Consider the following 27,001-nt stretch of genomic DNA (forward strand, 5'->3'; position numbering starts at 1 on the left):
ACCTGCTCTGGGTCTTGCAGGGCTCCAGGGCGGCCGCATGACCCTGGTTTTCGGGTGCCGCCGCCCGGAAGAGGACCACCTCTACTGGGAGGAGATGCTGGAGATGGCCCGCAAGGGGGTGCTGCACGAGGTGCACACCGCCTATTCCCGCCTGCCTGACCAGCCCAAGGTAAATGCCACAACTGCGCGTGTAGAAAGGGCGGAGCATTTAAAGAACAGACTATGGTGGGTGTCTGGCTCCCCACAAGCTCCTTACCTCTGTGAGCCTTCACCTCCTCAGCTCCAAAATAGAGGCAAGGGACTTGCCTGGTGTTCTAGGGGCTGAGACTCCATGCTCCCAAGGCAGGGGACCGAGTTCAATCCCTGGTCAGGCATCATGCAACTAAAGATCCTGCATGCCGAAACAAAGACCCAGTGCAGCCAAATAAATATTTAAAAATAAAATGGAAGCCATGATGCAGTCACCAGAGCGGTACTGTGAAGCTACTGATGTATGTTCACTCTTCCAGGAGAAGAGACAGGTCCTGAGATGGTCAGGGCTAAGTCAGGGTCATGTATGGGTTCATCCCCAGTGCCCAGCCTGCTGAAGGCTCCCCACTCTGGATGTACAACTGTTGGGTGGGTGGTGGTCCAGGCACCGCAAGGCTGGAGGGTGGCTGCTGTTCCCTGAATGGCCTGCTGACTCACTCTGCTACCCCAGTGGGCACTTTGCCCCAAGAGCCTGGGCAGTCAGAACAGTCTCTTGACTCAGCCTTTGTGAATTTGTCCCATTGGGCCCCTCCCATGCTGGTACTCCGTGCCTGGTGGCATCTCCATGCCTGGTGGCATCACTTGTGTGAAGCAAGAGCAGGGAGTCCCCGATTGACTCCAGGACTTCTGAATATCTGGGGAACCCTGCTCTGAATTACAAAGAGGGTCCCCTGGACAGTCTGTGCTGAGAGGCTCCCTCTTCTGGGGTGTAAGCAGATGGGCCTCAGAGCCCTGGGCAGGGCAAGTGGCTTGATTGATGCCTCTTTGAAGTGTGCTAAATTCAGAGCAAGTGTGCTAAATCTGGGAGCGCCACTGAAGGTCAGCTCCTCAAGGGCAGGGCTGTGGCCGGTGTTCACCTCTCCAGCCCCAACTCAGGCCTGGGCTAGGCAGGGCGCCAGTGCACCTCCTCATCTTGACCTTGATTGTCCCCATGCAAGGCCCTGGCTGGGAGGGTGCTCACCCCATGGCCCCTTGTGCCCCCTCCCCACCTCCCAGTGGCCAGGAGGCCTGACTGCAGCCTTTGCCCTCAATGGCAGGGGCCTGGACCCACCATCTCCTCTGGTTTCAGGTCTATGTTCAAGACATCCTGCGGCAGCGGCTAGCGGGCGAGGTGCTTCGCGTGCTCCATGAGGAGCAAGGCCACCTCTATGTCTGTGGGGACGTGCGCATGGCCCGGGACGTGGCCTGCACCCTGAAGCAGCTGATGGCTACTGCGCTGAGCCTGAACGAGGAGCAGGTGGAGGACTATTTCTTCCAGCTCAAGGTAGGGCCGCTGGTGGTGTGTGGGCTCGGGATGCAGGTCACAGGCATGGGCCTGGGAGCTGGAACCAGGGAACTCAGGCTCAGACTGAACTCAAAGGAATCCTAGAGAGGGTGGGAGGTCAGAGCTGGTGAGCTGTTAGAAGGCCTGACTGTCCATCCTGATCTGGTTGCTTAGTTGGACAAAGGCAAACATGTTGATTTTCTGCAAGACACTCAGAGTGCCTAACACGCTGCTGTGCATCAAAGAGCTTGAAGACTGGGAGAAAGTGCACAGCATTTCCCAGCCATATTTATCTCAGAGCCCACAGTACCTGGAGCCCTGTGGGACAAGCACAGGGCAGGCTTTGTTATTGTTCAGTCGCTCAGTCGTGTCCGACTCTTTGCGACCTGGTGGACTGCAGCACGCCAGGCTTTTCTGTCCTTCACCATCTCATGTTCATTGAGTCAACGATGCCATGCAATCATCTCGTCCTCCGTCATCCCCTTCTCCTCCTGCCTTCTATCTTTACCAGCATCAGGGTCTTTTCCAATGGACAGCCTTTAATGGCCATCATAAAGCTTGGGGAGATGTTTTGTGGCTCACACCAGAGTGGGTACTCATGGGAGCTAAAGAGTCTTAAGTGAGATTCAAATCTAATCTAAGCATGGCAATTGGGAAGGCAAATAGTTCATGAGTGTCCGTGTGATGGGGAAACCAGGGAACCCTGGGGACTGGTCCCAGCCTGGACCTGCTGAGTGAGAGGGGGCTGCACCAGCAGAGCTGATATTAATACCTTGGTCTCTGTTTTCCCTTAAAGAACCAGAAGCGCTATCATGAAGACATCTTTGGTGCTGTATTTCCCTATGAGGTGAAAAAGGATGGGGCAGCAGGGCTGCCCAGTGATCCCAGAGCTCCAGGCGCCCACAGAAGTTAAAGCTGCTGCCATTGAACTTAATGATGGCACCCACTCTCGATTATCTGAGGTCACAGCACTGGGGAGATTGGAGGGAGATTATATCCCCAAGCTTCTCATTTTATTTCCCCATCTCCTTCCCTCTCAAACCCTTTACTTGACCTGCTACCAAGTAGCAGCCTTGGAGACAGAGTGGGACCTTTTGTCTCTCTTGAGCCCCTGCTCCGGGGTGGTGGAGAGACTGGCCTCCCTGGTCCCTTGGAGACTAAATCTGCAGTGTCTGGCCAGGAGGTGAGAAAGATGGAACTTCCTTGAGTGCACCACTTGGAGTGACCACTAGGAGGCGCTGTCACGCCACTCTGTATTTAACTGCCCATGTACAGTTATTTATGCCTCTGTATTTAAAACAAGCAAACCCCAGTCTGCCTCTTGGGCCTTCCTTGTATGATTCTTTGATGGAGATATTTATACTAAATACATTTTATTTTAACCACACTGTATATGTATGTGTGTGTTTTGTAAGGAAAGCAGCCTTAAGCTGTACAGAGTTAGGGTTGGTGGGGTGGTGGTGGGGTTCCCACAGCTTGTACAAAAATCCCCCACAAAGGGACATACCAGCTTGGCTACGTTGCTTCTCTGAAATGCCCACTGGGCCTGGGAGCAGCACATGAAGTTTTGTGCACATCTGAAAACCTGTGACGGAGGCGAGGAAGCACAACTGGCCTGAGGGCGCCAGCTGAGCCGCGAGCTGCCAGTCCTTTAGTGAAGGCCTGCCCTGCAGCCCTGTTGCCGGAGTCACCGCCTTCTGCTCTGGGGCTGCCTGTTTCATGACAGTTTGGCCAATAATGATTTGGCTCCTGGGTGACAAAGCAGGTGAGGCTGGGCTATGTGTCAAGGACTTGATGGTGAGTGAAGGACACACATCTTCCATGGGGAAGGCTTCCTCAGGGACTGAGCCCAGTGGGAACAAGGAAGGAACTCAGCCAGAGGCTAAGTGGAGGGTTGGCTAAATCTGGCTCCCAGCCTGGGTTTGGACTCTTGTTTCCTTGGCTCCTTGGCCCCCTTTCCCCCTCCCCCACTCCTGCTCAGGTGGGGTGGCCGGGGGGTGGGGTAGGAGGAGGAGGGACACACCACCCCAGTGTCCTAGCGATGTATCTGTACAACGTGGTCAAGGACAGTCCCCTGGACCAGGGCCTCTGCCACTCCAGCGAGCAGGGGACCACTTGGGCTCTTGTTACATCACAGACTGACGAGATCTGCAGCAGAGCCTGGATTCTCTATTTCTTTTTTTTTTTTTTTTTAAACTTAACATAATTGTATTAGTTTTGCCAAATATCAAAATGAATCCGCCACAGGTATACATGTGTTCCCCATCCTGAACCCTCCTCCCTCCTCCCTCCCCATTCCATCCCTCTGGGTCGTCCCAGTGCACCAGCCCCAAGCATCCAGTATCGTGCATCAAACCTGGACTGGCAACTCGTTTCATACATGATATTTTACATGTTTCAATGCCATTCTCCCAAATCTTCCCACCCTCTCCCTCTCCCACAGAGTCCATAAGACTGTTCTATACATCAGTGTCTCTTTTGCTGTCTCGTACACAGGGTTATTGTTACCATCTTTCTAAATTCCATATATATGCGTTAGTATACTGTATTGGTGTTTTTCTTTCTGGCTTACTTCACTCTGTATAATAGGCTCCAGTTTCATCCACCTCATTAGAACTGATTCAAATGTATTCTTTTTAATGGCTGAGTAATACTCCATTGTGTATATGTACCATAGCTTTCTTATCCATTCATCTGCTGATGGACATCTAGGTTGCTTCCATGTCCTGGCTATTATAAACAGTGCTGCGATGAACATTGGGGTACACGTGTCTCTTTCCCTTCTGGTTTCCTCAGTGTGTATGCCCAGCAGTGGGATTGCTGCTGGATTCTCTATTTCTAAGGAGCCCCCAGGTGCTGCTGGTCCAAGCCTACCCTGGTTCCCAAGGACTGGATTCTTGGAGTTAGCAGGATGTGCTGGCATCATGGGAACACAGAGCTGGGTCCCCCGGCACTGGCTCTGTGACCGGCGGAACCCCCACACTGAGTCTTTTCCCATTCCCCACATACACTGACCCCTGATGCCGGGGGAACCACAGCGGAACCACACACACAGGCCTCTCTTCTGAGCCAGCTTCTCTGGAGCTCACCGGCCCCCTCCTCCCACTGGAACCCAGGGTTCTGCTGAACCGGCCCTGCCATGTGGCCGCCTGGCCCAGCCCTTGGCCCATTTCAGAAGCATGGAGCCATTGGTTTTCCGGGGTTCACCTCTGTCACCAAGGTTCCAGCAAAGATTCCCGTCCAGAGGGGGTCTGAGCTTTCTCCCACACCCTTGTGTGGTTGGTGGGGGACCTGCTGGGAGCAGGCTGCGATGTCAGGAAGCCCCCTGATCAAAGTGAGCCAATGATCTCTCCTTCCCCTTCCCTCAGCCAGGATCTTCTCAATTTCGGAGACAACAAAACGTCTCAAGATTCATTTAATAAACCAACAAGTCCTTTTCTTTCTTTCTTTATTTGAAGGACACTGGGAAAAGGGACAGCCCCCTGCCGAGACGGTTCTGGTCCATTAGTGGGGGCCAGAGGGGTGTCAGCAGGGTAGATTTAACAGAGCGGGGAGAGGGTCAAGGTTGGAGAAAGGGGAGGGGTCGAGGACGCCACTTCCCACGCGGAGTGACAGCTGGCACTCGGACTAGGTGAACTTGAATGGGGGATGGGAATGTGGTTTTGAGGCAGGTGGGGCTGCAGGCCTGGAGTCTGGGAAGGCCAGGACCCTCTCTTTCTGCCACAGGAACTGAACAGGGCCTTCTGCCTGTGGACCACCCGTCTTCTGTAGGATCTGGGTGCTGCCCGGTCCTGGCCAGCTGCCCTCTCCGCTCTGCGCTGGCTGCAGCCAGGAGCAGAGCCAGCCAAGGTCGTGGTCTCTCCAGCAAAGCCCCCAGATGCTGGGCGGCCTGGGAAGGGCTGGGGCTGGGGCCGAGGCAGGGAAGATGTGGGTGGTGAGCAGATCCAGACAGCAGCACAGGGCAGGGCCCGTCTATGTCTGCACGTGGGTCAGCTGGATGTCGCCTCCCACCTCCAGGTTGTTGATGGCGGGCAGGTTCTTCAGGCGGTGGTGGTATTCAAACAGGTGCTGACCGTCCACGGCCACCTTGAAGCAGTGGCCTTCACACATGATCCACACCTGGACAGACAGGCCCCCGACATTCGCACCCCACCTGGGCTGTCCTCAAGCGGAAGGCACGCTCGTCTCCCTCCCTCCTTCCCAACTTCCCTAAACTTCAGTCAAGCAAGACCCACACCTGCACTTGAGCCACACCGAAGGATTCCCTCGTGCCCAAACCCGCCTCGTGCTCTCCTTCCCAGCACCTTTTCTGTATTCTGTTCCCCGCCTCGCACCCCCACCCAGAACATCATCGCTCCCCATCCTGCACACCTTGTCTACATGGATCACTGCTAACCCCTCTTCAGGATTCACCCTCCTTCCTCCAACCAGCCTTCCCACACCTCCTGTGCATTCACAGTCGCTCAGTTGTGTCCCATTCTTTACGACCCTTTGGACTTTAGCCCGCCGGGCTCCTCAGTCCATGGGATTCTCCAGGCAAGACTACAGGAGTGGGTTGCCATTTCCTTCTCCAGGGGAATCTTTCCAACCCAGGGATGGAACCCATGTCTCTTATGTCTCCTGCATTGGCAGGCGGATGCTTTACTTGCTGAGCTATTGGGGAAACTCCCAACCTCCTGACCGCCATCGAGTCAAGTCAGATGCCCCCTTAGGCCTGGCCTATGTCATCCATACCCCTAGGACCCGGCACACAGGCGTGGTCAGTGCTTATGTTCCTGCGGCAGCCCCTTAACTTGTCTTTTCCTTCCCGACATCCTCCAGAGGCACCGGGAGCACTTCTGTTAGACTATCATCGTGCCCGCCGCACACTGACACCAGCAGAATGGTCCCTGCAAGCCAGGCACTGTCCTAAGCATGTCACGGACACGATCTCATTTCCTTCTTGCTTCTCTATGAGATTGGTATTACTTGTAGCCCCATATTTTGGATAAGGAAATGGAAGCACAGAGCAGTTAAGTCACTCGCTTAAGGTCACACAGCCATCAAAGTGTACCGATCTCTGGCTTGAAACACACCAACACCTGGTACTAAAATCCAAATCCCTTCGCTGGCCCCCAAGGCCCTCTATTGGTCATTTTCAACTCTGGGAGAGGAGTATTAGGGGCATATTTCAAAGCACAGATGGGGCTTCCCTGGTGGTCCAGAGGTTAAGAATCCGCCTGCCAATGCAGGGGACACCAGTCTGGTCCCTGGTCTGGGAAGATTCCACACGTTACTGAGCAACTAAGCCCAGGTGCCACAACTACTGAGCCCATGAGCTGCAACAAGAGAAGCCACTGCCAACGAGAAGCCCATGCATCGCAACTGGAGAGCAGACCCGACTTGCTGCAACTAGAGAAAGCCTATGCACGGCAATGAAGACCCAGTGCACCCCCCCCAAAAAAAATACAGGTGCCCAGGCTCACCCCCTCATGGGCCTGGGGTGGGGCCAGGCATTGATTTTTCTTTTTCAAGCTCTCAGGTGGTCTGAGTGTGTAGTCAGGGTTAAGAATCTAGCTCTGTGTCATCCCAGCCTCCAGAATTCCCACCCCCCACCCCTCACCTCCCTGTCCTCCCTGCTTCCTAGACAGGCCGTGTCCATGACCCTTCCCTCTGCTGCTCCTAAATCTTTGCAAGCTGGGCTCCTCCCACCACCCAGGTCCCACATGCACTCTGGCCTCCTCTGAGATCTGCCCCCTCCTAAGGCCGCAGGACCCTGGGGCTCACTTGTTCCTTATCCTACTTTGCTCTCCGCGTGGTACCCATTGCTATTCCACGGTGATCTGTCCATCGTTTCCTTCTTCCTCCTCCCACCTCGGTTGTAAACTCCATGGGGTCAGGACCTAGACTGCTGGCGTCATAACTGTCCCCCCAGCCCCTGGGGTACTTCCTGCTCAAAGTGTGCCTGGATGAAATAGCTGATAAATGACTGTTGAATGAGTGAGTGAGTGAGTGAATGAATGACACCTCATTCTCAAGTCCCATCCCACACTGATTGGCTGTGTGACCTTAGCAAGTGTGACCTTAGCAAGTAACCTACACGTGTGAATTAGTTTCCTTATCTGTAACAGCCGATAGTACCTGCCCCCTGCCTTATGCAGGACATAACAGTAAAAGATAATAGCAGTCATTTGGTGAACAGTTTCTCTTCTTCTGAGGCCAGGCCTCACACTAGAGGCGTCAACTCGTGTCTCGATCAATGTGCCCCCAGATGCCTTCCACCCGCTCCTCCATTTGCCCCTTGAGAGCCCCTTCAAGCTCCAGGTGGCAACATCTCACCGAGAAGCTCTGGCCTCGGAAGAAGGGCATCCCTCGTGGCAGGCTTCGCTCCTCAGACCCCCAAGAGCCGTTGATCTGTGTGTTGCGGACCACCGCATTCTCGTTGAAGCGGGGGTTCAGGTGGAAGGCGATGTTACTCCCTGAACGCAGGTTGATGTAGAACCTGGGGGGCAGACCACTCCCATGGACTCTCTGCCCCGAGGCAGAGGGGTGGCCAGAATGACCTTGGGGTGTCTCTTCTCTCCGGGAGGCCTGGCTTACCTCTGAGCGCTGGGCAGGATGGTGCCCGACACCAGGATGCTCTTGGAGGGGTACAGCCCACCCAGGATGGAGGTGAAGTAAGGTAGCTGCTGTGGGGAGGGGATGGGGCAGGTCAGCCAGCAGCAGCCAGAGCAGCCGCCACCCTAGGGGGACCTTTGTGCCAATTTCTATACATCTGGACTGTCAGCCCACAATTTGCTGTGTCTGTATCTTCAAGAAAAAACTCCATGGTATCTTTACTTGGCTCAGTAAACGACAAAGAAAACCTTTCCAGCATTCCTCAAATTAATGGACATTTACCTTCAGGAAAAGAGCTTTGGTTGGACGCAAAGGATGCTTAGGCTGAGAAGGGGAGGCTGTATGATATGCTAAGGGTGAAGGGATGATTTTAAAGGTGAAAGCTCCTTTTGTTAAGTCTTCTAAGTTACTTGGAAGTTTCCAGAACTTCAGTTTACTAAGGCACTGCTTTTAATTTTGAAAGCTGCCCTCTCCCCCTCCCCCCAACGCTGCACAGCACAAACCAAACCTCCCCTCCTCCCCAAGAAACCACTTACGTAAACCGGGTTGGGATACACCACGGGTGGGATCACGGGATTCTGTTGAAATGAGATTGAGAACGTCAGGGCGGGAGTGCGCACGCACGCATATGCGCAAACTCTGGTGAGACCGCACGTTCTAGAGAGGATGCTCCAATAGAAGACTGAAGTAGTAAAGGTTTCAGCTCTTGGGTTTTCCCAGCCACCCTCCTCCGCATATCAACCTTGGTGGGCCTTCCTGTCGTACTCCTGGATCCCATCATGGTCACCTGCCTCTCAGCCCCTCCAAGGACAGCCCCACTGACTCCAGGCTCCTGTGTGCTTTGTCTCGGCAGGAGGCGGAGGCGGAGAAGCAGCCTACGCCCTTGATCAGCAGTGACAGACATCCCAGGGTCTCGTCTTCTGGATGCAAGGTCTCATATCCAGATACTGGGAGCACTGCGCGCCACTCCCACCCCCACCCCAGGGACAGAAGGACCTGTTTTCCTGCCGGTCCCTGCTGCTGCTACTGCTAAGTCGCTTCAGTCGTATCCGACTCTGTGCGACCCCATAGACGGCAGCCTACCAGGCTCCTCCGTCCCTGGGATTCTCCAGGCAAGAACACTGCAGTGACCACTAAGGGATCAATTTCTTGCGCCGGTGGGTAAATCCAGCCTGATTCAGAACCTCTACTGACTCTAAGGAGAGTTTTGTGTGCATGTCCCCTGAGCGAAAGACCTCAGCCCCAAATGTCCCCACCTTCCTTGCTAAATTGTTTTCTTCCTGACCCTGGACCTAGAGAATTCAGCCTCTGGTAAAGGGGCACGTAGTGGGGCTGTGAGCTGATCAGAGTGTTCAGACTTACAGGGAACATCTGTCCAGGGGTGCTGTGTATGGTGTGGACGAAGGTCTGAGTCTGGAAGGAAGAAACCATGTTTTTAACCAGCTCTCACCTGTGCAAAGACCACCACCTGCCCCCAGAGGTGGCACTTAACACTTAACTCTCTCCTCATAGGAGAGTTTCATCTTGGGCTTGTAACCAGCCAGAAGGTACCTCCAAATTGGTGGGTAGAGATATTTCTTCTCTTAAGGGCATGAGATAGGGGCAAAGGTTTCTTCTGAGAACAAATATGCATTTGTGGTGTGTGGCCTGTCTTTCTTAGGGGAATCACTCCAGCATAGCTTCACTTTGCAGAAGGAAGAAGTGGAAGCGGGGTCTTGGCGTCCCATGGCTGCCCACAGACTGACAGGGGCCTGAGCAAACCAGTGGGCCTCGGGGCTGTTTCCCAATTCATCAGGGCTAGCCACCCTTCCCCCAACCCCAAACCCTCCCACTGTTACCACCACAGCCAGGCAGACGGTCCAGGGGTCTGGCCTGGGTGGCCCCACCTTCCAATGGGAGAAGCCCAGTGTTTGGCTTGCTTCCTCCTTTTAACCTACCACCCAGGGACTGAACCCAGGCCTCCTGCCTTGCAGGCAGATTCTTTACCTTCTGAGCCACCGGGAAAGTTGTTCTCTTCTAACCCACAGGAAGAAACAAAGCGAAAAGCTTCTAAAGAGAGAGCAAGAAACTTACAATGGGAGCTGAGTTGGCTGGCCAGATCCCTGGAGGCTGAAGGGGATGAGAAGCGAAAATAGTGGTTAACATTTGTGCCGCGTGAGGGTGAGATGGCGGCAAGACCTGTGGTAAGAAATGCCTCCTTCCTGCTGCCGAGCAAGCCTTCCTGAGCCTTCTGGGCGCCCAGATTCTCACCCATCCCCCCCTCAGGATACACTGTGGTTATGCAACAGTGTCGGGGAGGGGTTGGAAGTGGAGGAGGGGGAGCTTTCCCACTGGCTCCTTCAGAAGGGGAAAGTGAAAGTGTTAGTCACTCAGTAGTGTCTGATTCTTTGTGACCCCATGGACAGTAGCTCGCCAGGTTCTTCTTTCCATGGGATTCTCCAGGCAAGAATACTGGAGCGGGTTGCCATTGCCTTCTCCAGGAGATCCTCCTGACCCAGGGATCGAACCCGAGTCTCCTGCATTGAAGGCAGATTCTTTATCATCTGAGCCACTGGCAAAGCCCTCAAAAGGAGAGGAGGCCATATCTGATGCAGACCATTTCACTTCCTTTAGCTCCCTGAGACAAAACCATTATTCCCAGTGCCCTAATTCACCCATAAGGTGAACACTAACATTGGCTGGAGATTTGTTGTGTGCCAGGCTCTGGCTTCAAGGCTTTACAAATGAGAGAGGCATCCTTACCTTCTGTTTTGCTGGTGAAGCAACCAGTTCTCAGAAAAATTAGGCAACTTGCCCAAGCTCACCCAGATAACAAGAGATAAAATCCAAAATGGTACCCAGTTCTTCTGATAGTATCCATCATGCCCCATCCTCCCCAGGCCAGGGCCAGAGTCGGGCTGCCCTGCAAAGGCTCCCTGGAGCTCTACCAATCCTGGGTCCACACGGCAGGAGGCAGGTGTCCTGGCTGCACCATGATGGGCATAGGAAGGGCTGGGTAGAGAGACCCCCCTCCCCTCAGTCCTCACTGCTTAAGTGGCTGAGGAAAGGGCAGGTCCTGCTCCCCTTCCTGTCCAAGACCTTGCCTTCACCCAGCAGACTGTTCCTCTTGCAAACCTATTCCACATTCATTAACTGAGTCCCTACTGCATGCGAGGCGCTGTGGAAAATGCTGGGATACATGAATGAACCAGCTACAGTCCGAGCCCACAGAGGGCCTGGTGGGTGTAGGGAAGCAGGGGAGAGGAGTGATGGAGAGACATACATAAGCACAGTTACATCAGGACATGATGACTGACGTAGCACAGAGATATCGAGAGTCTGTAGGGATGCAGGGGCATCCAGTGAGCCGCCGATCAGGGATGGAGCTCCACAGGAGCCACACTTAAGGAGAGCTTCGAAGGGCCATTCAGGGTTGGCTGGGGGTGAGTGGCAGAGCAAGCCTTCAGCACAGGGGCAGCACGTGCCAAAAGCATGGTGGCCCGAGACTGCTCGTGAGTAGTGAAAGCTACGTAAGCTTCATGGGTGAGGCCGGGAGGGAGACTGGGGCAAGCCTGGGGAGGATTCTGCAGATTCTGCTGGGGAGTCTGGGCTTTCTCTAGAAGGACTTGGGGGCCTTTAGGACTTTAAAACATGGGGAAGATGAAATTGGATTTGTGCGTGGGAACAAACAGTGGTGGTGGGTGGGTGGGTGTGTGGGGGTGGAGAGCCAGGCCATGGGTGGGGTGGTGAGGGGGCGGATGGCCTGGACCAAGCCAGTGGCTTTGGGAGGAGAGGCACTGGTGCCCTGGAGAGATAATGAGGGAAGGAAGAGCTGAGGACAACTCCCAGGTCCCCAGCTCTGGGCTTGGGGGTGTGGATGAACCTTTGGGCATAACGGGGCCTGGAGACCCTGGTTAGCCTGCTGACTAGACCAGTGTCTCAGACACTGTGTCCTTCGTGCTGATGGTTCAGCCTCCCCAGGCCTCTGTTAAACTCACATTTGATTTGCGCCCCCTGGGCCTGGGTGGGAGACAGGCAGCCTGGGAGAACTGCACCTTGGAGCAGGCGGGCTGCTTGGGAGCTGCGCGGATGTTCTGTTAAAACAAAAGGCGCCATGGGGTGAACAGAAGTGTTAATGGAGCCAAGGAAGAGTGGGAAAGCAGGGGCCAGGCAGGGAGGAGCCAACCAGACAGGTGGGGGAGTGAGGGATGCGCAGGACCCGCAGAGGGAAGGCTGGGCTGCAGGGATGACAGCAGGCTAGCCAGCGCTCTCTCCACCTCCATCTCGCTCTCCATCTCTCTCCACCTCCATCTCTCGCTCTGCCTCAATCTCTCTCCACCTCCATCTCTCCACCTCCATCTCTCTCTCTCTCCACTTCCATCTCGCTCTCCATCTCTCTCCACCTCCATCCATCTCTCTCTCTGCCTCGGTCTCTCTCCACCTCCATCCATCTCTCTCCACCTCCATCTCTCTCTACCTCGATCTCTCTCCACCTCCATCTCTCTCTACCTCGATCTCTCTCCACCTCCATCTCTCTCTCTGCCTCGATCTCTCTCCATCTCCATCCATCTCTCTCCACCTCCATCTCTCCACCTCCATCCATCTCTCTCCACCTCCATCTCTCTCTCTGCCTCGGTCTCTCTCCACCTCCATCCATCTCTCTCCACCTCCATGTCTCTCTCTGCCTCGATCTCTCTCCACCTCCATCTCTCTTTCCATCTCTCTCCACCTTATCTCTCTTTCCATCCCTCTCCATCTCTCTCCACCTCCCTCTCTCTCCTTCTCCATCTCTCCATCTCCACCTCCATCTCTCTTTCTATCACTGTCTCTCTCTCCATCTCTCTTTCCACTTCCTCTCTCCACCTGCACCTCGATCTCTCTGTCTCTCTCTCCACCTCCATCTCTCTCTCCATCTCTACTTTTCTCTCCTCCTCCACCCCCATGGGAGAGAGTTAAGGAGGGAAGGAATATGAAAGATGGAGACCAAAGAAGAGGACCCTGTATTTATTAAGGGCGTGATGCGTGCCTTTCCCATCTCAAGGCGCATGCACAGGTATCAGAGTGGTGGCAATAGCTCCCAATCAGTGGCCTGAGGCCCTGCAGAATGTGGGCCCACCATACCCCAGTCTTCCCAGTTTTCACACCAAAAAACCGAAATCCAGATTTCCATGTGCTATCACCTGACCTTTTTCCTGCTACACTGTGGCAGAATGCACGTCCCATAGAAAAGACCATCTTAACTACTTTTTAAGTGTGTGGGTCAGTGGTGTCAGGTTGATTTCCATAGTTGTGCAACCATCCCCACCATCCAACTCCAAAACTCTTTCATCTTGTAAAACTGCCCCTGACCTTTTAGATGTTGGTTACATGTTAAAAATTTCAGAACGCAGAGAAGATCAAATAGACCTGGGAGTGGCCCAGCAGGCTGTGCTGTGCCCTCGATGGCTGTGACCTCACTGAGCTGACACAGTGACCCGTGGGGCAGCAGACCCTGCTCCTCGCACAGCTGAGGAAACTGGGGCTGGGAGAGGTGAAGTCACCTGTCTCAGATCCCCCAACCGATGAGAATGGCAGAGCTGGGGATTTGAGTTGGATCCAGTTTGATTCCCAAGCCCAGGTTCTTTCTACCACCACACGACCTCCTAAGCAGAGTGGGGATAGAGAGAAACAGAGACGAGTGGCATCTGAGTCCAGAAGACTGAGCGGGTGTCCCAGACAGAGACAGCGACAGAAGGAGGAGGGGAAGAGGGAGCTGGGGGCGTGGAAAGGAGGCTGGCTGGCACTTTGAGTCCATGCAGCAGGGCCCAGGCCCAGGGAACTGGGCCCCGCTCCCAGCCCCGGGGGACGAGTGCTGGGTGGACAGTCTGACCTGGAAGCTGATGGAGGACAGCTGCACGATGCCCGTGATGCTGATGGCGTCGACGCGGTGGAAGGGCACGCGGTGGGCATACTGCGTGAAGAGGTTCCCGTTCACCATCACCTGCCGAGAGACGTGCACATGCCAGGGAGGGGGACCCCAGCCAGGTGGGAGCACACCTGGGCCTCTGGGACCCCTGCTTCTAGAAGTTTAGACCTGCATCTAGTTTTCACATTTATTCCCTGTAGATCCGGGCATCAGCCTTCAGAGGTGTGCCAGTCACAGGAACATGCTTGGGACCCAAAGGGCATCCAGACACTATCTCTGTCTGGCTCTAGTCGTTGCTTTTTCATTCTTTTGGTTGTTTGTTTATTGCAGTAGTTTGTCTTTCTAAGCATAGCTCACCTGGGGTATTACTGAAACATGCATATTGAAATATACATACAAATGTTGGTGGGGAGCAGAGGAGAGGTGACGTCAGGTTATATGACAAGGGTGTGACGACATTCATGTTCACAAAGAGAAGCACAGACACAGATGGACTCACCCCGCCCCCTCCTTCTTCCCAAGCCCAGAGACACTGCTCTGCTTGCCAAAGCAATGTGCAATGTCCTGCTGCTGCTGCTAAGTAAAACCAAGTCATTAATTACACCTGGATAAAGGCACCAACAAGGTAACAGGAAAAAGAAATGTTCCCAGGGACCTGGAGTGGAAGAAGGGGTACAACAGAGAAATGGAAATAACTTGGACTGTAAAGACACCAGGAGGCCAAAAAGCCCCATGGTGACTTCTAGTGCTTATTTCTGGAGTAAAAGAAGCAACTACACTTGTAAATGCAGGGGAAGGTGTAAGGGGACTGCAGCCTTACAAGGAAATGATCCTCTTCTCTGTACAAAGGTGTTGTTCACGTGACTATTTTAAGACCATACATGGCGCCTGATCGAGACAGGGGACAGGCAGCTGAAGGGACAAGAGGAGAGTTCCAACTCACCCTGAACTCTGAGCTCTGTACCTGGAAGCAGAGCTCAAACGAATACCCCCTCTGGAAGGGCATATGCATCTTCCTCTCCTCCGTCCCCCAGCTTCCTCTCTGCTTCGTGTTGCAGACCACATACCCACCCTCTTCAAACCGAGGATTGAAGTGGAAGGCAATGTCACTGTCGTTATGGCCGGTCTGAAGGTTCACAGCAAACCTAGATGGGGGGAAATCAGGCGGTGCTTGGTGTCCTGGTTTACTCTCAGGGGTGGGAGCAGGAAGTCCTCACACTTTTGACTGACATCTGTCTGGGAACCTGCACACAGCCTGCATGGCTGGTTGGTGCCCATCCCTAGTCTGCTGCTGTCTGTTTTGTTCACCTAATTTGCACTAATGTGTTTATGTTCAGTTACCACATTTTGCCCCTTACAGTGTGAATTTCTCTGGGTAAAGAAATTTGTATCCAAGTTGGAACTCGAAAAATGTGCCTGGAAGTGACAGCCTTTTGGACCAAGTGGTCGCCGAGGCCTGCCCACGTCCACTAAGTTGGGACAGAAGAGGACAAGTGGAAAGAACTGGTGGGACCCCTACAGAGACGGTGTCTAAAGGGGAGACGTAGAATAAACCCCAGCTCTCCGGGCATAGAGGCAGTTGTATGTCCACCTGCCCCCAGTGAGGTCAGCAGGCCTGGACCCCGAGCCCAGCTCTGCTCTGTTTGTCGTTTGCAATGACCAAGACCACGCTATTCAAGCTGCCCCACCCAGGAAAGGGGGTGATTGCCTTCCTTCAGGGATGATGATCGAGGCGGCCAGAAGATGCCAAGTAAGTGATTCTTTGTTCCCATCTCTCCTCACCTTCCCAACCTCCTCTGGGTACAGCCATGACTCTAAGGTGAGGGCTAAAAAAAAAAGGAGCTTCCAAGGGGCCTGGCTTATGAAGGGGGTGCAATCAATGTTTGTTCTGACTTTTCCCAGATGGAACTCCTGCATATCCCCAGACCAAGTTCTGATCTGAGGTTCTCCAGCAAGAATTCTGTCCCACCACCTTGCCTGAACTCAGAACCAGTGCGGTTCACAGCCTGCTTCTTCAAGTCACTCTGGTCTCCCCAACCAACACACAGCAGTCCGAGAGCACGCCTCGTTCCCGTGCCAGCCCCACAGAGCCAGGCGCTGCAGCACACCCATGGGCGGCCCTCAGCGGACATTCTATCTGCAGGGCCCAGTTTTGGTTTTTTCTTTGTTTGGACTGTGCAGCATGGCCTGCAGGATCTTAGCTCCTCAACTAAGGATGGCACCCTTGCCCGCTGTAGCAGAAGCGTGGAGGGGTGCCCACGCGCCTTCCAGGAAAGCCTGAGAACCCATTGCTTTATCAGTTGCGAGGGTGAGTTTGGGGTGTTGTCCTCAACACTAAGGTGCTTGATGAGCTCTCAGCCAGCAAGACCAACAGAACTGGCCGGGACCTGAGCCCTAGATGCTCCCTCTGGGAACACCAAAAGGAAAGGATGTTCCAAGTGATTCTAGAGTGAGAAAATCGAAGTCCCTGTTCCTCTTAAAGTGAAGAATAGTGTTTCTGAAATATCGCGGTGTAATTTTCCCTTTGCCATCCTCCAGCTTCATGGCTGTGTTCCTTTGAAAATTCTGCCCCAGGGAAGGAGAGAACAGCAGCTCCCATCAGAAGGGGGACCATCGGAGGTAGAGACAGGTCTGTTAGACAGAGTGGAGTAGAAAGCCCTCCTGTGCTGGGAGGAAGGGTCGGCACAGGGAGGGAGAGAGAGGAGGGATGGGAGTTCAGAGACAAGGGTCCCGATTCCCCTGCTGGGACGGTTTCTGGGAAACCAGGTGCCTCACCTCCCTCTGAGTCCCCTGGGGGCACTCAGGGCTCTCAGAGTCCCATGGTCAGTGTGGCTGTGTCACCTGGCAGGGGAGGCAGTGGCAGAGGAAGTCATCTAGAGGCTTCTGAGAGAAGTCATGTGTCCAGAGGGGCCTCGGTGTACACTGTGGACCTCAGGGTGCAGCCCACCTGGACCCCACCCACACAGGCACATGTTGCAGGCCTCTGGGTCACCCGGCCCTCAGCAGGGGTCAGTCAGGGCTGCTTGAGCCACTGATGACCCTCCCACCTCTGAGAATATGTGCAAGCTCTTCTGTGTTCCCAGACAGTGCACCTCGGGAAGGAGGGGGATGGGAAACAGAGCCGAGATATTTATTCTTTGAATTGACTTTAGTAGCCAAGACCTTGAAACTGAAAGACACCAAACCGCAACCTCGAGGGCAAGTTTAGATATTTCCACGTCAGCCCACATGAGGTTTCTGAAGCAGATGCAGGTGCCTGCAGGAAATGGAGGGAGTTGACGTGTCTGCAGCTCTGGGTCATCGTGTATGAGGTTCAGTCCCAGAACTCTGCTCTGGGCTGGCCTGCTTCCCTCCTTAGACTGTGAGCCTCCATTCCCCCTGTCTCTGGGGAGTCTGCTTAATGGTGCCCTGGATGCTACAAGCAGGTGGCCGGGGTCTCATGCATTGTTGGCAGGGCCGGGCCCTTCCCATCCCCAGAGCCAGGTGTGGACACTTGGAGGATGCTGGGTGGACCCTCCTGAGCTGACAGCACCATGGTTCACTCAGGGCGAGGCTGAGAGAGACAATTCCCGGTACCTGTTCCCGCCTGAGGGAAGAACGGTCCCAATGATGGTGATCTTGTGTCCATCCTGGAGACCCCCTTGGATCATCCCAGTGAAGGGGACAACCTGTGGGGAGGAGATGGTGGTCAGTGTCTCCTGCTTCCTTCTCTCCACACTAGAGAAAGCCTGCATACAACCTAGTGCAGACATAAAAAGATTTTAATAAAACAAATAAATAGATAAAGGATCCATGGTTCTGGTGAAGAGCCTTCATTTTAGAGCCAGGCATCCTCCAGGTTTGAATCCTGATTCTGCTGCTCGTTACCTGAATGGCCTCGGGAAGCTTACGTAACTTCTCTTTGCCTCAGTTTCCTCATTTGTGAAATAGGGATAAACCCTACTTTTGGGGTGAGATTCATGATTGAATGAGAAAGTCTGTGGAAGATTCCATCGTGTAGTAGGCTGTCTCTCTATCACCCCCCACCCCCACCACTGCTTCCACCTTGGTCTCTGAGCAAAATTCCTAAATTAGTTACATCTCAACTTTCGAAGCTTCCTTCCAAATGCCTGATGGGGTTCTACAAACTGCCTTACACACTGTACTATCTCCTAGTCAATTTTCACATTTTTCAAGCTGTTGAAGTCTTGTCTACCTTCTCCTTTAAGTCAATTCCCTATGAAAATTAAATGCTTATATAAAATGGATAATCAACAAAGACCTACAGTATGGCACAGGTAACTCTGGTCAATGATATGGAGCAACCTACACGGGAAAAGAATTTGGAAAAGAATAGATACATATATATGTATAACGAATCACTTTGCTGTACACCTGAAACTATCATGACATTGTTAAGCAACTATACTCCAATAGAAAATAAAAATATAGAAACTTTTTTTTTTAAAAAAAGAAGGAAAAAACTCTCTCTCACACACACACACCCACACACACACACACATGCAGTGCTACCAGAAATGAGGTAAGTGATTTACATATTTGAGCTGGCCAAGGAGGGGACAGTAGGGAGTGCTGGGGACTGCAGCAAAGTAGGCATCATCTTCCTTATCTAAAGAGCAGTGTCCACTCAGCTGTAACTGGTAATTACCTTCCAGTCCAGTGTGGACAGAGCTTCCAGCTTACTAGGAGAAGACAGAAATCTGGATTTTTTTTTTCTCTGTAAAGCTTTCTACTTTCTGGGGCAAAAATCCTTTTCAAAAGGATTGTAGAAGAGTTTCTTTGTGATAGAGACACATAATGAATGTTTGCAATGAGCTGATATATCTAGATTTGCTGCAAAATAATCCAGGGGTGGAAAGGGAAGGAGGGTTGGATAGAAGTGAAGCAGATAGGTCAAGAGCTGAAACTGAGGGATGGGTGTGTGTTGTTTATGATACTGTTCTCTCCACATTATATATTTTCTTTGGCAGCAAATTAAAGTAAACACTGTGAAGACCAAACAAAAAGCACCCACAAGCCCAGTTCAGTCCTACCCTGTGTCCTTGAGCCGTGCAACCCACTCAGAGTCCAGGGAAGCCCCTCCGAGCCCGGTGTGCACAGCTGGCCCTGGGAGATAACCAGTGACACCAGGATCCCATTCAGACAGACTGTGCTCTCCATGCACCTTGGGCAGAGGTGTCTTTTGTGCCCCCCAGGTCAGGTCTGAACTCTGCCAGTAAATACTTTGGTGACCTTAAGCAAATCACAACGTCTCTGCACCTCTGAGTTCTTTCTGTTGTCTGTCCATGTCAGTGATTTTGGAGTTGAATCAGCCTGACACAGTGAGGCTGACCAGCATGGTGGACTTTCCTGAAGAAGAATCCCCTTATTTGTTCGTTGAAGCCTCGTAAGAGCCTTTCATACCATCATGAAAGACAAGGTTTAAAATATATCCTTTTGGCCGCATGGGCGCCTCCCTCAAGCATATTCACATGAAGGTATAAAGAACTGAAAGCACAGTGTGATGGGATGAGGTCCTCAGGGCACAGAAGGAAGGCGGGATGGAGGAAGCCCTATGTGGGCAGTACAGTTAATCTTAGGAAATGTGTGTGTGTGTGTATGTGTGTGTGTGTGTGTGTGTGTGTGTGTGTGTATGTGTGTTAGTTGCTCAGTCATGTCCAACTTTTTGCAACCCCATGGACTATAGTGCCAGGCTCCTCTGTCCGTAGGATTTTCCAGGCAAGAGTACTGGAGTGGGTTGCCATTCCCTTCTCCAGGGGATCTTTCTGACACAGGGATTGAACCTAAGTCTCCTGCATGGCAGGGAGATTCTAACGTCTGAGCCACCAAGGAGCCGTGGCTCAGACAGTAAAGAATCTTAGGAAATGATTCCCCCTAAAAGCTTTGTGAGATTTTAATGTCTTATATGACATCCTCAAATTCTGAAACACAAGATTATTTCAAATTGAGTATAGTCCTAAAGACAAGATTATTATAGCTGCATTATAATTGTAAAGAATCAGAAGCATGTCCAAAAGTCCACCAGGAAGAAAATAGTGAAATTAATTTGGTATTTCCACACAATGGACTTTATGGAGACTCGATAAAAGAAGAGGAAGAAGGGAACTCTGAGAATTGATATGCAATGATGCCACATGGATTATTTAAAAAATGGGTGGGGGAGGCTATATACATATATTTACTAATTATAAATAAAGCATTATGTAAAAACATTTCTGGAATGATTCAAACAAACCATTAATATTGGTTGACTCCAAGGAGGGTAGGGTGGACTGAATAATTACCACTCTCCACTCTGCCCTACCAAAAATGTCTACATGATAATTTCTGGAAGTTGTGAATACACTACTTTATACAGCAAAGGGGGTTCGCAGATGTGATTAGGTTAAGGACCTTGAGATAGGTTATTGCAGACTATCTGCATGGGCCCAGTGTAGTCACAGGGTCCTCAAAGAGGGAGGCCGAAGAGGAGGGTCAGTAGTAGATGTGACAACAGAAGCGAGAAACTGCTATTAGCTTTAAAGAAGGAGGAAGGGGCCACAAGCCAACGCAAGCGGGCAGCCTCGGGAAACTGGGAAAGTCAAGGAAGCATTCTCCCCTGTAGCCTCCAGAAGAGAACCGCCTTGCTGACACTTTGATTTTAGATTTTGACCTCAGAACTGTAACAGAATAAACTTGTATTGCTTTCAGCCTGGCTGGCCAAGGACCCCTCCATGCATGTGTGTGTTGTGTGTCTGTGATCTTAGCAAGAAACAGCAGCACCTAGAGGACTTGGAGGAAGGTTTTTTAAGTTGGATTTATGGTTCCACAGCATGGACTCGCCTCCCAACTCCCCAGGCTGGCAGCTCTGATGTTGCCCAAGTCACATGACCTGTCTGCACCCCAGTTCCCTCCTCAGAACGGTGAGACACGAGTGAGGCCAGCCTGGCAGTGTCCTTGACAGAATTAGGTGAAAGGCTAAGTGCAAAGCCCTTGGCTGGAAAGACTTGACAAGGGTAGCTGTCTGCAGCAGGATGACTAAATCCTTCTGCTGGGATCGAACTAGGTCTCAGCTCTTGGCCATGCCTGGAGACTGAGGATATTTCCCTCCTCTTCATATCCTTCCAGAAAGAAGAACCAGGCCCTGCAGGCCAGGAGTGGGCAGTCCCCTTCTGGAGACCCAGTGTCACAGAGGCCACCCAGCCATACCTGGCTAGGGGGCTCACCCACAGAGGGCAGCACCGCTACCCTTTGGTGGCCTCCCTTCCGTGTCTTTATTATCTCATTATCCCATTTCCTCTAAACCACACAGCTCATTATTGGTGACATGTTTACAGATGAGGAAACAGGAACAAGAAGGTTGGCCAACTTTCCCAAAGTCACACAGCTGGGCAGTGATAGAGACAGGTTTGAATCCCAACACCCATGCTTTTATCCCCCACCCAGGCCGCTTCTCACAGTGAAACCCTGATCCTGTTGGACCGAACAGTGAGTCGTGTCCTGACTCTGATGGCTGCTGCCCTCTGGCCCTCTGGGGGCTGGGCCAGATGAGACCAGAGCGGGGCATTGGCGAGCAATAGGGGTGCTCCTGAGGCATTTCCTAGAGGCACTGACTCAGCCGATTGGCCAGGCGGGTGACCCTCATGTTGCACTTGGGAGGAAGTGGGGTCCTGGATACTAAAGGTCACTGGGTGGCCTGGGGGCGGGTGGCCACGTGGGGTGGACAGTGCTGCTGGTCCCTGGGGGGCTGCACCAGCCTCTTTCTCGTCCAGACTCTGAGGCCTTGCTGTCAGTAGAAGGAATTTCCTTCTAATTTCAAATCTTTGGCTTTTGAATCCAAGGATTAGAAAGGAAAAATGTGTCTTCAGAATAATAAAACGTCAGGGCCCGGAAGGGGCTCCGGGTCCCCCCTCTGAGGGAGAAGGAAACCTAGGTGTCACATCCTGACCCTGAGGTCACTGTGGAAGCACCCACTGCGGGGGCCCAGCTTCCTCCAACCCCAACAGGAGCCCCCCAAAGTGGGCTGAGGGCCACTGGACACTGCCTGGAGCAAGCAGGCCCAGCGGGACCCCCAGGGAGGTGGGCTTGAGTGTGGAGTCGAGCAGTCCCCAGTACCTGCTGTCCCCCCACCCTTCCCCAGGAAGGACTCCATCAGCCCACCTGCCCAGCCTGTCAGGAAGCTGAGGTCGGGAGAGGCTCCTACTGAAGGACCAGGCCCAGGACACAGGGAGCATGGAGATCTCCTGAGACCCGGCCTGCCACCTGCCTGCTTCCTGCTCACCCAGGGCTCTCTCTACATGGGCACTTGCTTCCTTGGTCACTTACCATCTGGGGACTTTTGACAAGTGACTTCCACCTGTCTGAACCTGTTTTCCATTTATGACCTGGGGATGATAAGGTTCACAGGGTTTAAACACCACCTGCAATAGGCCTCTACACAAGAGGCAAAGGGCACAAGACGCAGCCCTTGCACCCCACAGGGCCCCTCTCCCCCATAACTCCCCAGAGGGTCCTTCTCAGATAGCCTTGACCTGCCCTGCCTTACTCTCTCCCCCGTCAGGGAGCAGACACCTCCTCAGGAGGCCTTCCCTGCCACCCCCAGACTCCTATTAATTCTAAACACTTCCACAGTGAGCCAGACACCTTTCACCTTTCACCTTTTTCAGTGGACTACCTAACTTAATTCTTCCCCCAGCCCTAGGCGGTGACTTGAGGATTATCTCCATTGTACAGATGCAAAAATTGAGGCCCAGAGACGTAAAGCAACTTGCTGGAGGTTGTGTGTGCATGCCTGCTCAGTGGTTTAGTCGTGTACAGCTGTTTAGTCATGTCCCTTTGGCATGTAGCCCGCCAGGCTCCTCTGTCCATGGGACTTTCCAGGCAAGAATGCTGGAATGCATTGCGTTTCCTGCATTTCCTCCTCCAAGAGATCCTCCTCACCCAGGGATGGGGTCCGCATCTCCTGCACTGGCAGGCGGATTCTTTACCACTGAGCCACCTGGCATGCTTGTGGTCACCCAGCTAGTACATGGCTGAACCCAGGGAGGCCATCTTCAAGGTAAGTGCATTTCGCTTCCACGCTGGGTTGTTAGCCTCCCCAGAAGCCCTGTGTACCTCTCCCTTCGTGCAAAGGAAAATGATTAATAATCTCTTTTCTGGTTATGATGTGGGCCCTTCTTCCCCCACTGAGCATCTAGAGCAGGAGTGGCAGCCAGAGAAAGTTCAGTAAACCTTTGCTTACGGAATCCTCGTGACGCTCATCCGCTGCAGCCCTGCGTGGTGCTAGGGGGACGAGACGAGCTTGGAGCAGAAATTCTGTCAGGAGCACGCCGGCTGGTGTGTCTGCCTTTCTTGTGTTCTCATTTGGATGCCCCCCGCCCCCCATTCCCTGCAAGAGCTCCTGTCACCTGCAGGAGCTGTGACACCTGTCCCTCCCCTCCCCCAGCTGAGGCCACCCCTAGCCCTGGGAACTCACTGGGTTTATGTAGGAAGCCTGGGCACCACCAAAGGCCATGTCTCCACCGCCTCTGTAGCCACTGCCACTTCGCCCGCTGGCTTAATGAAGAAATAGAAACCTAAGCAATCTGGCAGTTATTCAATGGGGAGGAGCCCAGGGCAAGAGGAAATGGGTGGAGACGAACAGCAGGGGATAGAAGCGGATGCTCCTCCAGTGCTCTCTCTCCTCTCTCCTGTGCTCCGCCCCGAGTCAGAACAGGTCCCAGAAGTTCCTGTAGGCTCTGAGATCCTCACCGCATGCACACCACAGCGAGCTTCTCGGAGACACGCCCCGATGTTGTGGTTGTGTCATGAATGTCCAGACAACAGTGGGACTGCTTGGCACGGCCCATGCAGATGGGGGCTGCCTGTGCATGGGGTGGCAGTGGTACTGGGAAGGCCTGACTATAACCTTTTTTCCAGGCAGAGTAACAGAGGCTCAGAGAGTCTAAGGGTCATGCCTAAGGTCACACAGCTCATCAGTGGCAGCTGAGCCATCTGAGGCCACTCGCTGGTGGTGGTGTTCAGTTGCTCAGTCGTATCTGACTCTTTGTGACTCCATGGACTGCAGCACGCCAGCTTTCCCTGTCCTTCACCATCTCCTGGAGCTTGCTCAAGCCCATGTTCATTGAGTCCATGATGCCACCCAACCATCTCATCCTCTGTCGCCCCACTTTTCCTCCTGCCCTCAATCTTTCCCAGCATCACGGTCTTTTCCAATGAATTGGCCCTTTGCATCAGGTAGCCAAAGTATTGGAGCTTCATCTTCAACATCAGTGCTTCCAATGTATATTCAGGGTTCATTTCCTTTGGGATTGACTGGTTTGATTTCCTTGCAGTCCAAGGTACTTTCAAGAGTCTTCTCTAGCACCACAGTTCAAAAGCATCAGTAGGGTCTGGAAAAGGTATCCTCCCCTTTAAAATTCTATTCCTAATATAAAAACATTATCATGTTGGGACTTCCCTGGTGGTCCAATGGTTAGGACTCTGCACTTCCACTGCAGGGAGCATGGGTTCGATCCCTGGTAAGGGAACTAAGAGTCTATATGCTGCCTGGCATGGAAAAAAGAAAAGAAAAACATAATCACGTAGAAAGAAATGTCTTGCAAATATAAAACCTCACATTGAAGTTTACCTTGAAGCGAAGTGAAGTGAAAGTTGCTCAGTCGTGTCCAACTCTTTGCAGCATCATGGACTGTAGCCTGCCGGGAGCCGGTGAGGCATTCCACTCGTGACAAAGGTAATGAGGAAGGAGGCTCGGCATACGCAAAGGCGGGATCTAGCCTCAGGAGTCCCCCTGGATATTCTCGAGCATCTAGCCCCCAAAAAACCAGAGTCTGCCTACTTTATTGCTTTGTGCTCTCACCTCTGACTTTACTGGGGGCTGTCCCCCACCACCATCTCGCTCTCTCTGTCAAAGAGTTAACTTACAGCTCCAATTAATAAAGTTCTTGGGCAATTAGGATTGTTTAAATCCAAACCCCACAGATAGCTCTCTAACTCGCCTGACAAGTTTACCCGGTCTCCTACGGCTATGCATACGGTTGTTTACAGTCTCCCAGCCTCAAGAGGCACGGGAAGCTTAAGATATTCAAATAGCTTAGAGCCTCTCAGAGAGTTAGAAACTGTCAGAATAAACTAGTAAAGGATTTCATTGATGAGCCAATGCTTGCTGCCAAGTTTCCACATCCCCTGAATTGTATCCTTGAATGTGTATTAATTAATATAGTTGGTATGTAGAAAAAATAAGTAGTGGCTTTAGTATTAGCAACTTTAGACCCTTAAGGTAATAAATTCTTTCCTTTGTTGTAAACCCATTAAGCCTCTGCCCTATAGGAATGCAATTTTATCTAACACCTTGGGAAGATGGCACCAAACCTTAGAATAATTACTCTTAGAGAAAATAAGTCTTACGGTTGATAAACCTTTGTCAAGAGTCATAAAATGTTAATAGGCCTTCTGGCCAGAAGATGATGTAAATCACCTAAACCATTTGTATACGATAAATTTGCAGGAAAGAAACTCTAGTTTTTGATAAGGATCAAAGACTGCTGACTTTGCATCCCCTATTATCCTCTATGTGTAACTTAGGGTATTAAAGCCCCTGTTGAAAATAAAGCTACGGGCCTTGCTCACCAAAGCTTGGTCTCCCCATGTCATTTTTCTCCTTAACTTCCAGCTGAGTCTCCATCTGGAGCGCAGAGGTCCTCTGCGACCATTTATTTGCCTGGGCTTCTAAGACCCACTCGAGAAGGTGTCTAAGGTGGGGCACCTTCCGCTATTCGAGAGGGCACCTGCGGCCTCCGTGGTCAGAGCTAACCTGGTGTCACAGGTTATATTGATTTTCCGCGTAAACCAAGCTACTCAGCCTCTTTTCTCCACTGAATTTTCCTACTGAGCTATCCTCATTCTATTATTCTTTATATCTTTAATGAATAAATAAATAAATAGGTCGCCGACGCCATCTCCCCTTCGAATACTCTGGATCAGCAGGGGCTGGACCTTGGCAGTCGCCTGCCAGGCTCCTCTGTCTATGGAATTCTTCAGGCCAGAATACTGGAGTTGGTAACCTTTCCCTTATCCAGGGGATCTTCCAAACCCAGGGATCAAACCCAGGTCTTCAGCAATGCAGGCAGAATTGTTACCATCTGAGCCACCAGGGAAGCCCAAGAATACTGGAGGGGTAGCCTATCCCTTCTCGAGGGGATCTTCCCAACTCAGGACTTGAACCGGAGTCTCCTGCTTTGCAGGCGGATTCTTTACCACCTGAGCTACCAGGAAAGCCCAAGGTTACCTTAGCATTGTGTATAATGATGCCCCAGGAGCTTCTGATCCTTTTCTTTACCAATTTCTCTCTCTCTTCTCTCTCCCTTGATTTTGGACTTTAGAATGGGGAGCAGATAAGTCCCAGATATTCCAACTGATGTGGATACCAGGGCAGTATATTGAATAAGCTGTCTTTAATTGGCTCCACCACCTTGTTAAAGGAAATGATTGACTGAAACAGAGACTCAGGATCAACTGGATCGCAGATGGAGATGCAGAGGAAAGACATAGCAACACTAGTCCTACCTGAGGTCAAGAGGGTCCCCCACACCATGTGGCAGAGACAGGGCCCAAGGGTCCAGGCTGGACGAACAATTGAGGGTCCTACAGGAACCGAGTGGAGAGCAGGTGCTCCAGGGCTGCTCCCTTCTTGTGCTTCAGAATTTGCAAAGAAGAACTTCTTTGAGATGTTCCCATAGACTGAGGCTGTATGCCTTCCCTCTCCCCTCTCCATCCTCACTAGATTCCTGGATCAACTGAAACTTGACCGAATTTAAGGGGCAGGGGCAGGTGGCACAGTTGGAACAGAAAGGAGAAAAAAAAGGGAAAATTCTTTGTAATTTCTTCAACACCAGGGGGCAAGGGGACTGTTTTCTCATTGACTGGGATATGGAGCAACTGGAACTCTCATTCACTGCAGGTTGGGGTAAAATACAGCCGCATTGGAAACCTGTTGGTGGATCATAATAAAGTCAACCTTCTACCGC

General features: G+C 52.3%; 2 protein-coding genes and 1 long non-coding RNA gene across 8 annotated transcripts in view; 2 read left to right on the forward strand and 1 right to left on the reverse strand.

The window, feature by feature from the left end:
* NOS2 (nitric oxide synthase 2) overlaps positions 1–2,900 on the forward strand; it is a 42,758-nt gene extending 39,858 nt beyond the window's left edge. For 2 of the 3 annotated variants that reach the window (XM_006046821.4, XM_006046822.4), the window contains 3 exons: positions 21–169; positions 1,319–1,513; positions 2,310–2,900. In XM_006046821.4, coding sequence (XP_006046883.2) covers positions 21–169; positions 1,319–1,513; positions 2,310–2,426 — 461 coding nt within the window. In that variant the 3' untranslated portion in view covers positions 2,427–2,900. Of the gene's footprint in view, positions 1–20; positions 170–1,318; positions 1,514–2,309 lie in introns of those variants that run through there. The other variant, XM_025281014.3, reaches the window with a different exon arrangement.
* Positions 2,901–4,944: 2,044 nt separating this feature from the next.
* On the reverse strand, positions 4,945–23,601 carry LGALS9 (galectin 9). Of its 4 annotated transcripts, none has more exons than XM_006046819.4 (11): positions 23,449–23,601; positions 17,571–17,662; positions 14,938–15,139; positions 13,959–14,069; positions 12,088–12,183; positions 10,184–10,219; positions 9,473–9,523; positions 8,647–8,688; positions 8,093–8,178; positions 7,832–7,994; positions 4,945–5,632 (listed from the first exon to the last, which is right to left on the reverse strand). In XM_006046819.4, exons 1-11 carry the CDS (start codon positions 23,485–23,487, stop codon positions 5,486–5,488), a joined length of 1,065 nt encoding a protein of 354 aa, XP_006046881.1. In that variant the 5' UTR covers positions 23,488–23,601; the 3' UTR covers positions 4,945–5,485. The 4 variants fall into 4 exon arrangements, with proteins under 4 accessions (XP_006046881.1, XP_006046880.1, XP_006046882.1 ...); XM_006046818.4 differs by having other exon boundaries at positions 8,093–8,181; XM_006046820.4 differs by lacking the exon at positions 12,088–12,183 and having other exon boundaries at positions 8,093–8,181.
* Positions 22,898–27,001, forward strand: LOC123332689. The gene is made up of 2 exons (XR_006549649.2): positions 22,898–23,031; positions 26,357–27,001. It is a non-coding gene; the product is annotated as an uncharacterized LOC123332689 (long non-coding RNA).

The sequence above is a fragment of the Bubalus bubalis genome, chromosome 3 (genome assembly GCF_019923935.1).
Source record: "Bubalus bubalis isolate 160015118507 breed Murrah chromosome 3, NDDB_SH_1, whole genome shotgun sequence".
Taxonomy (NCBI): domain Eukaryota; kingdom Metazoa; phylum Chordata; class Mammalia; order Artiodactyla; family Bovidae; genus Bubalus; species Bubalus bubalis.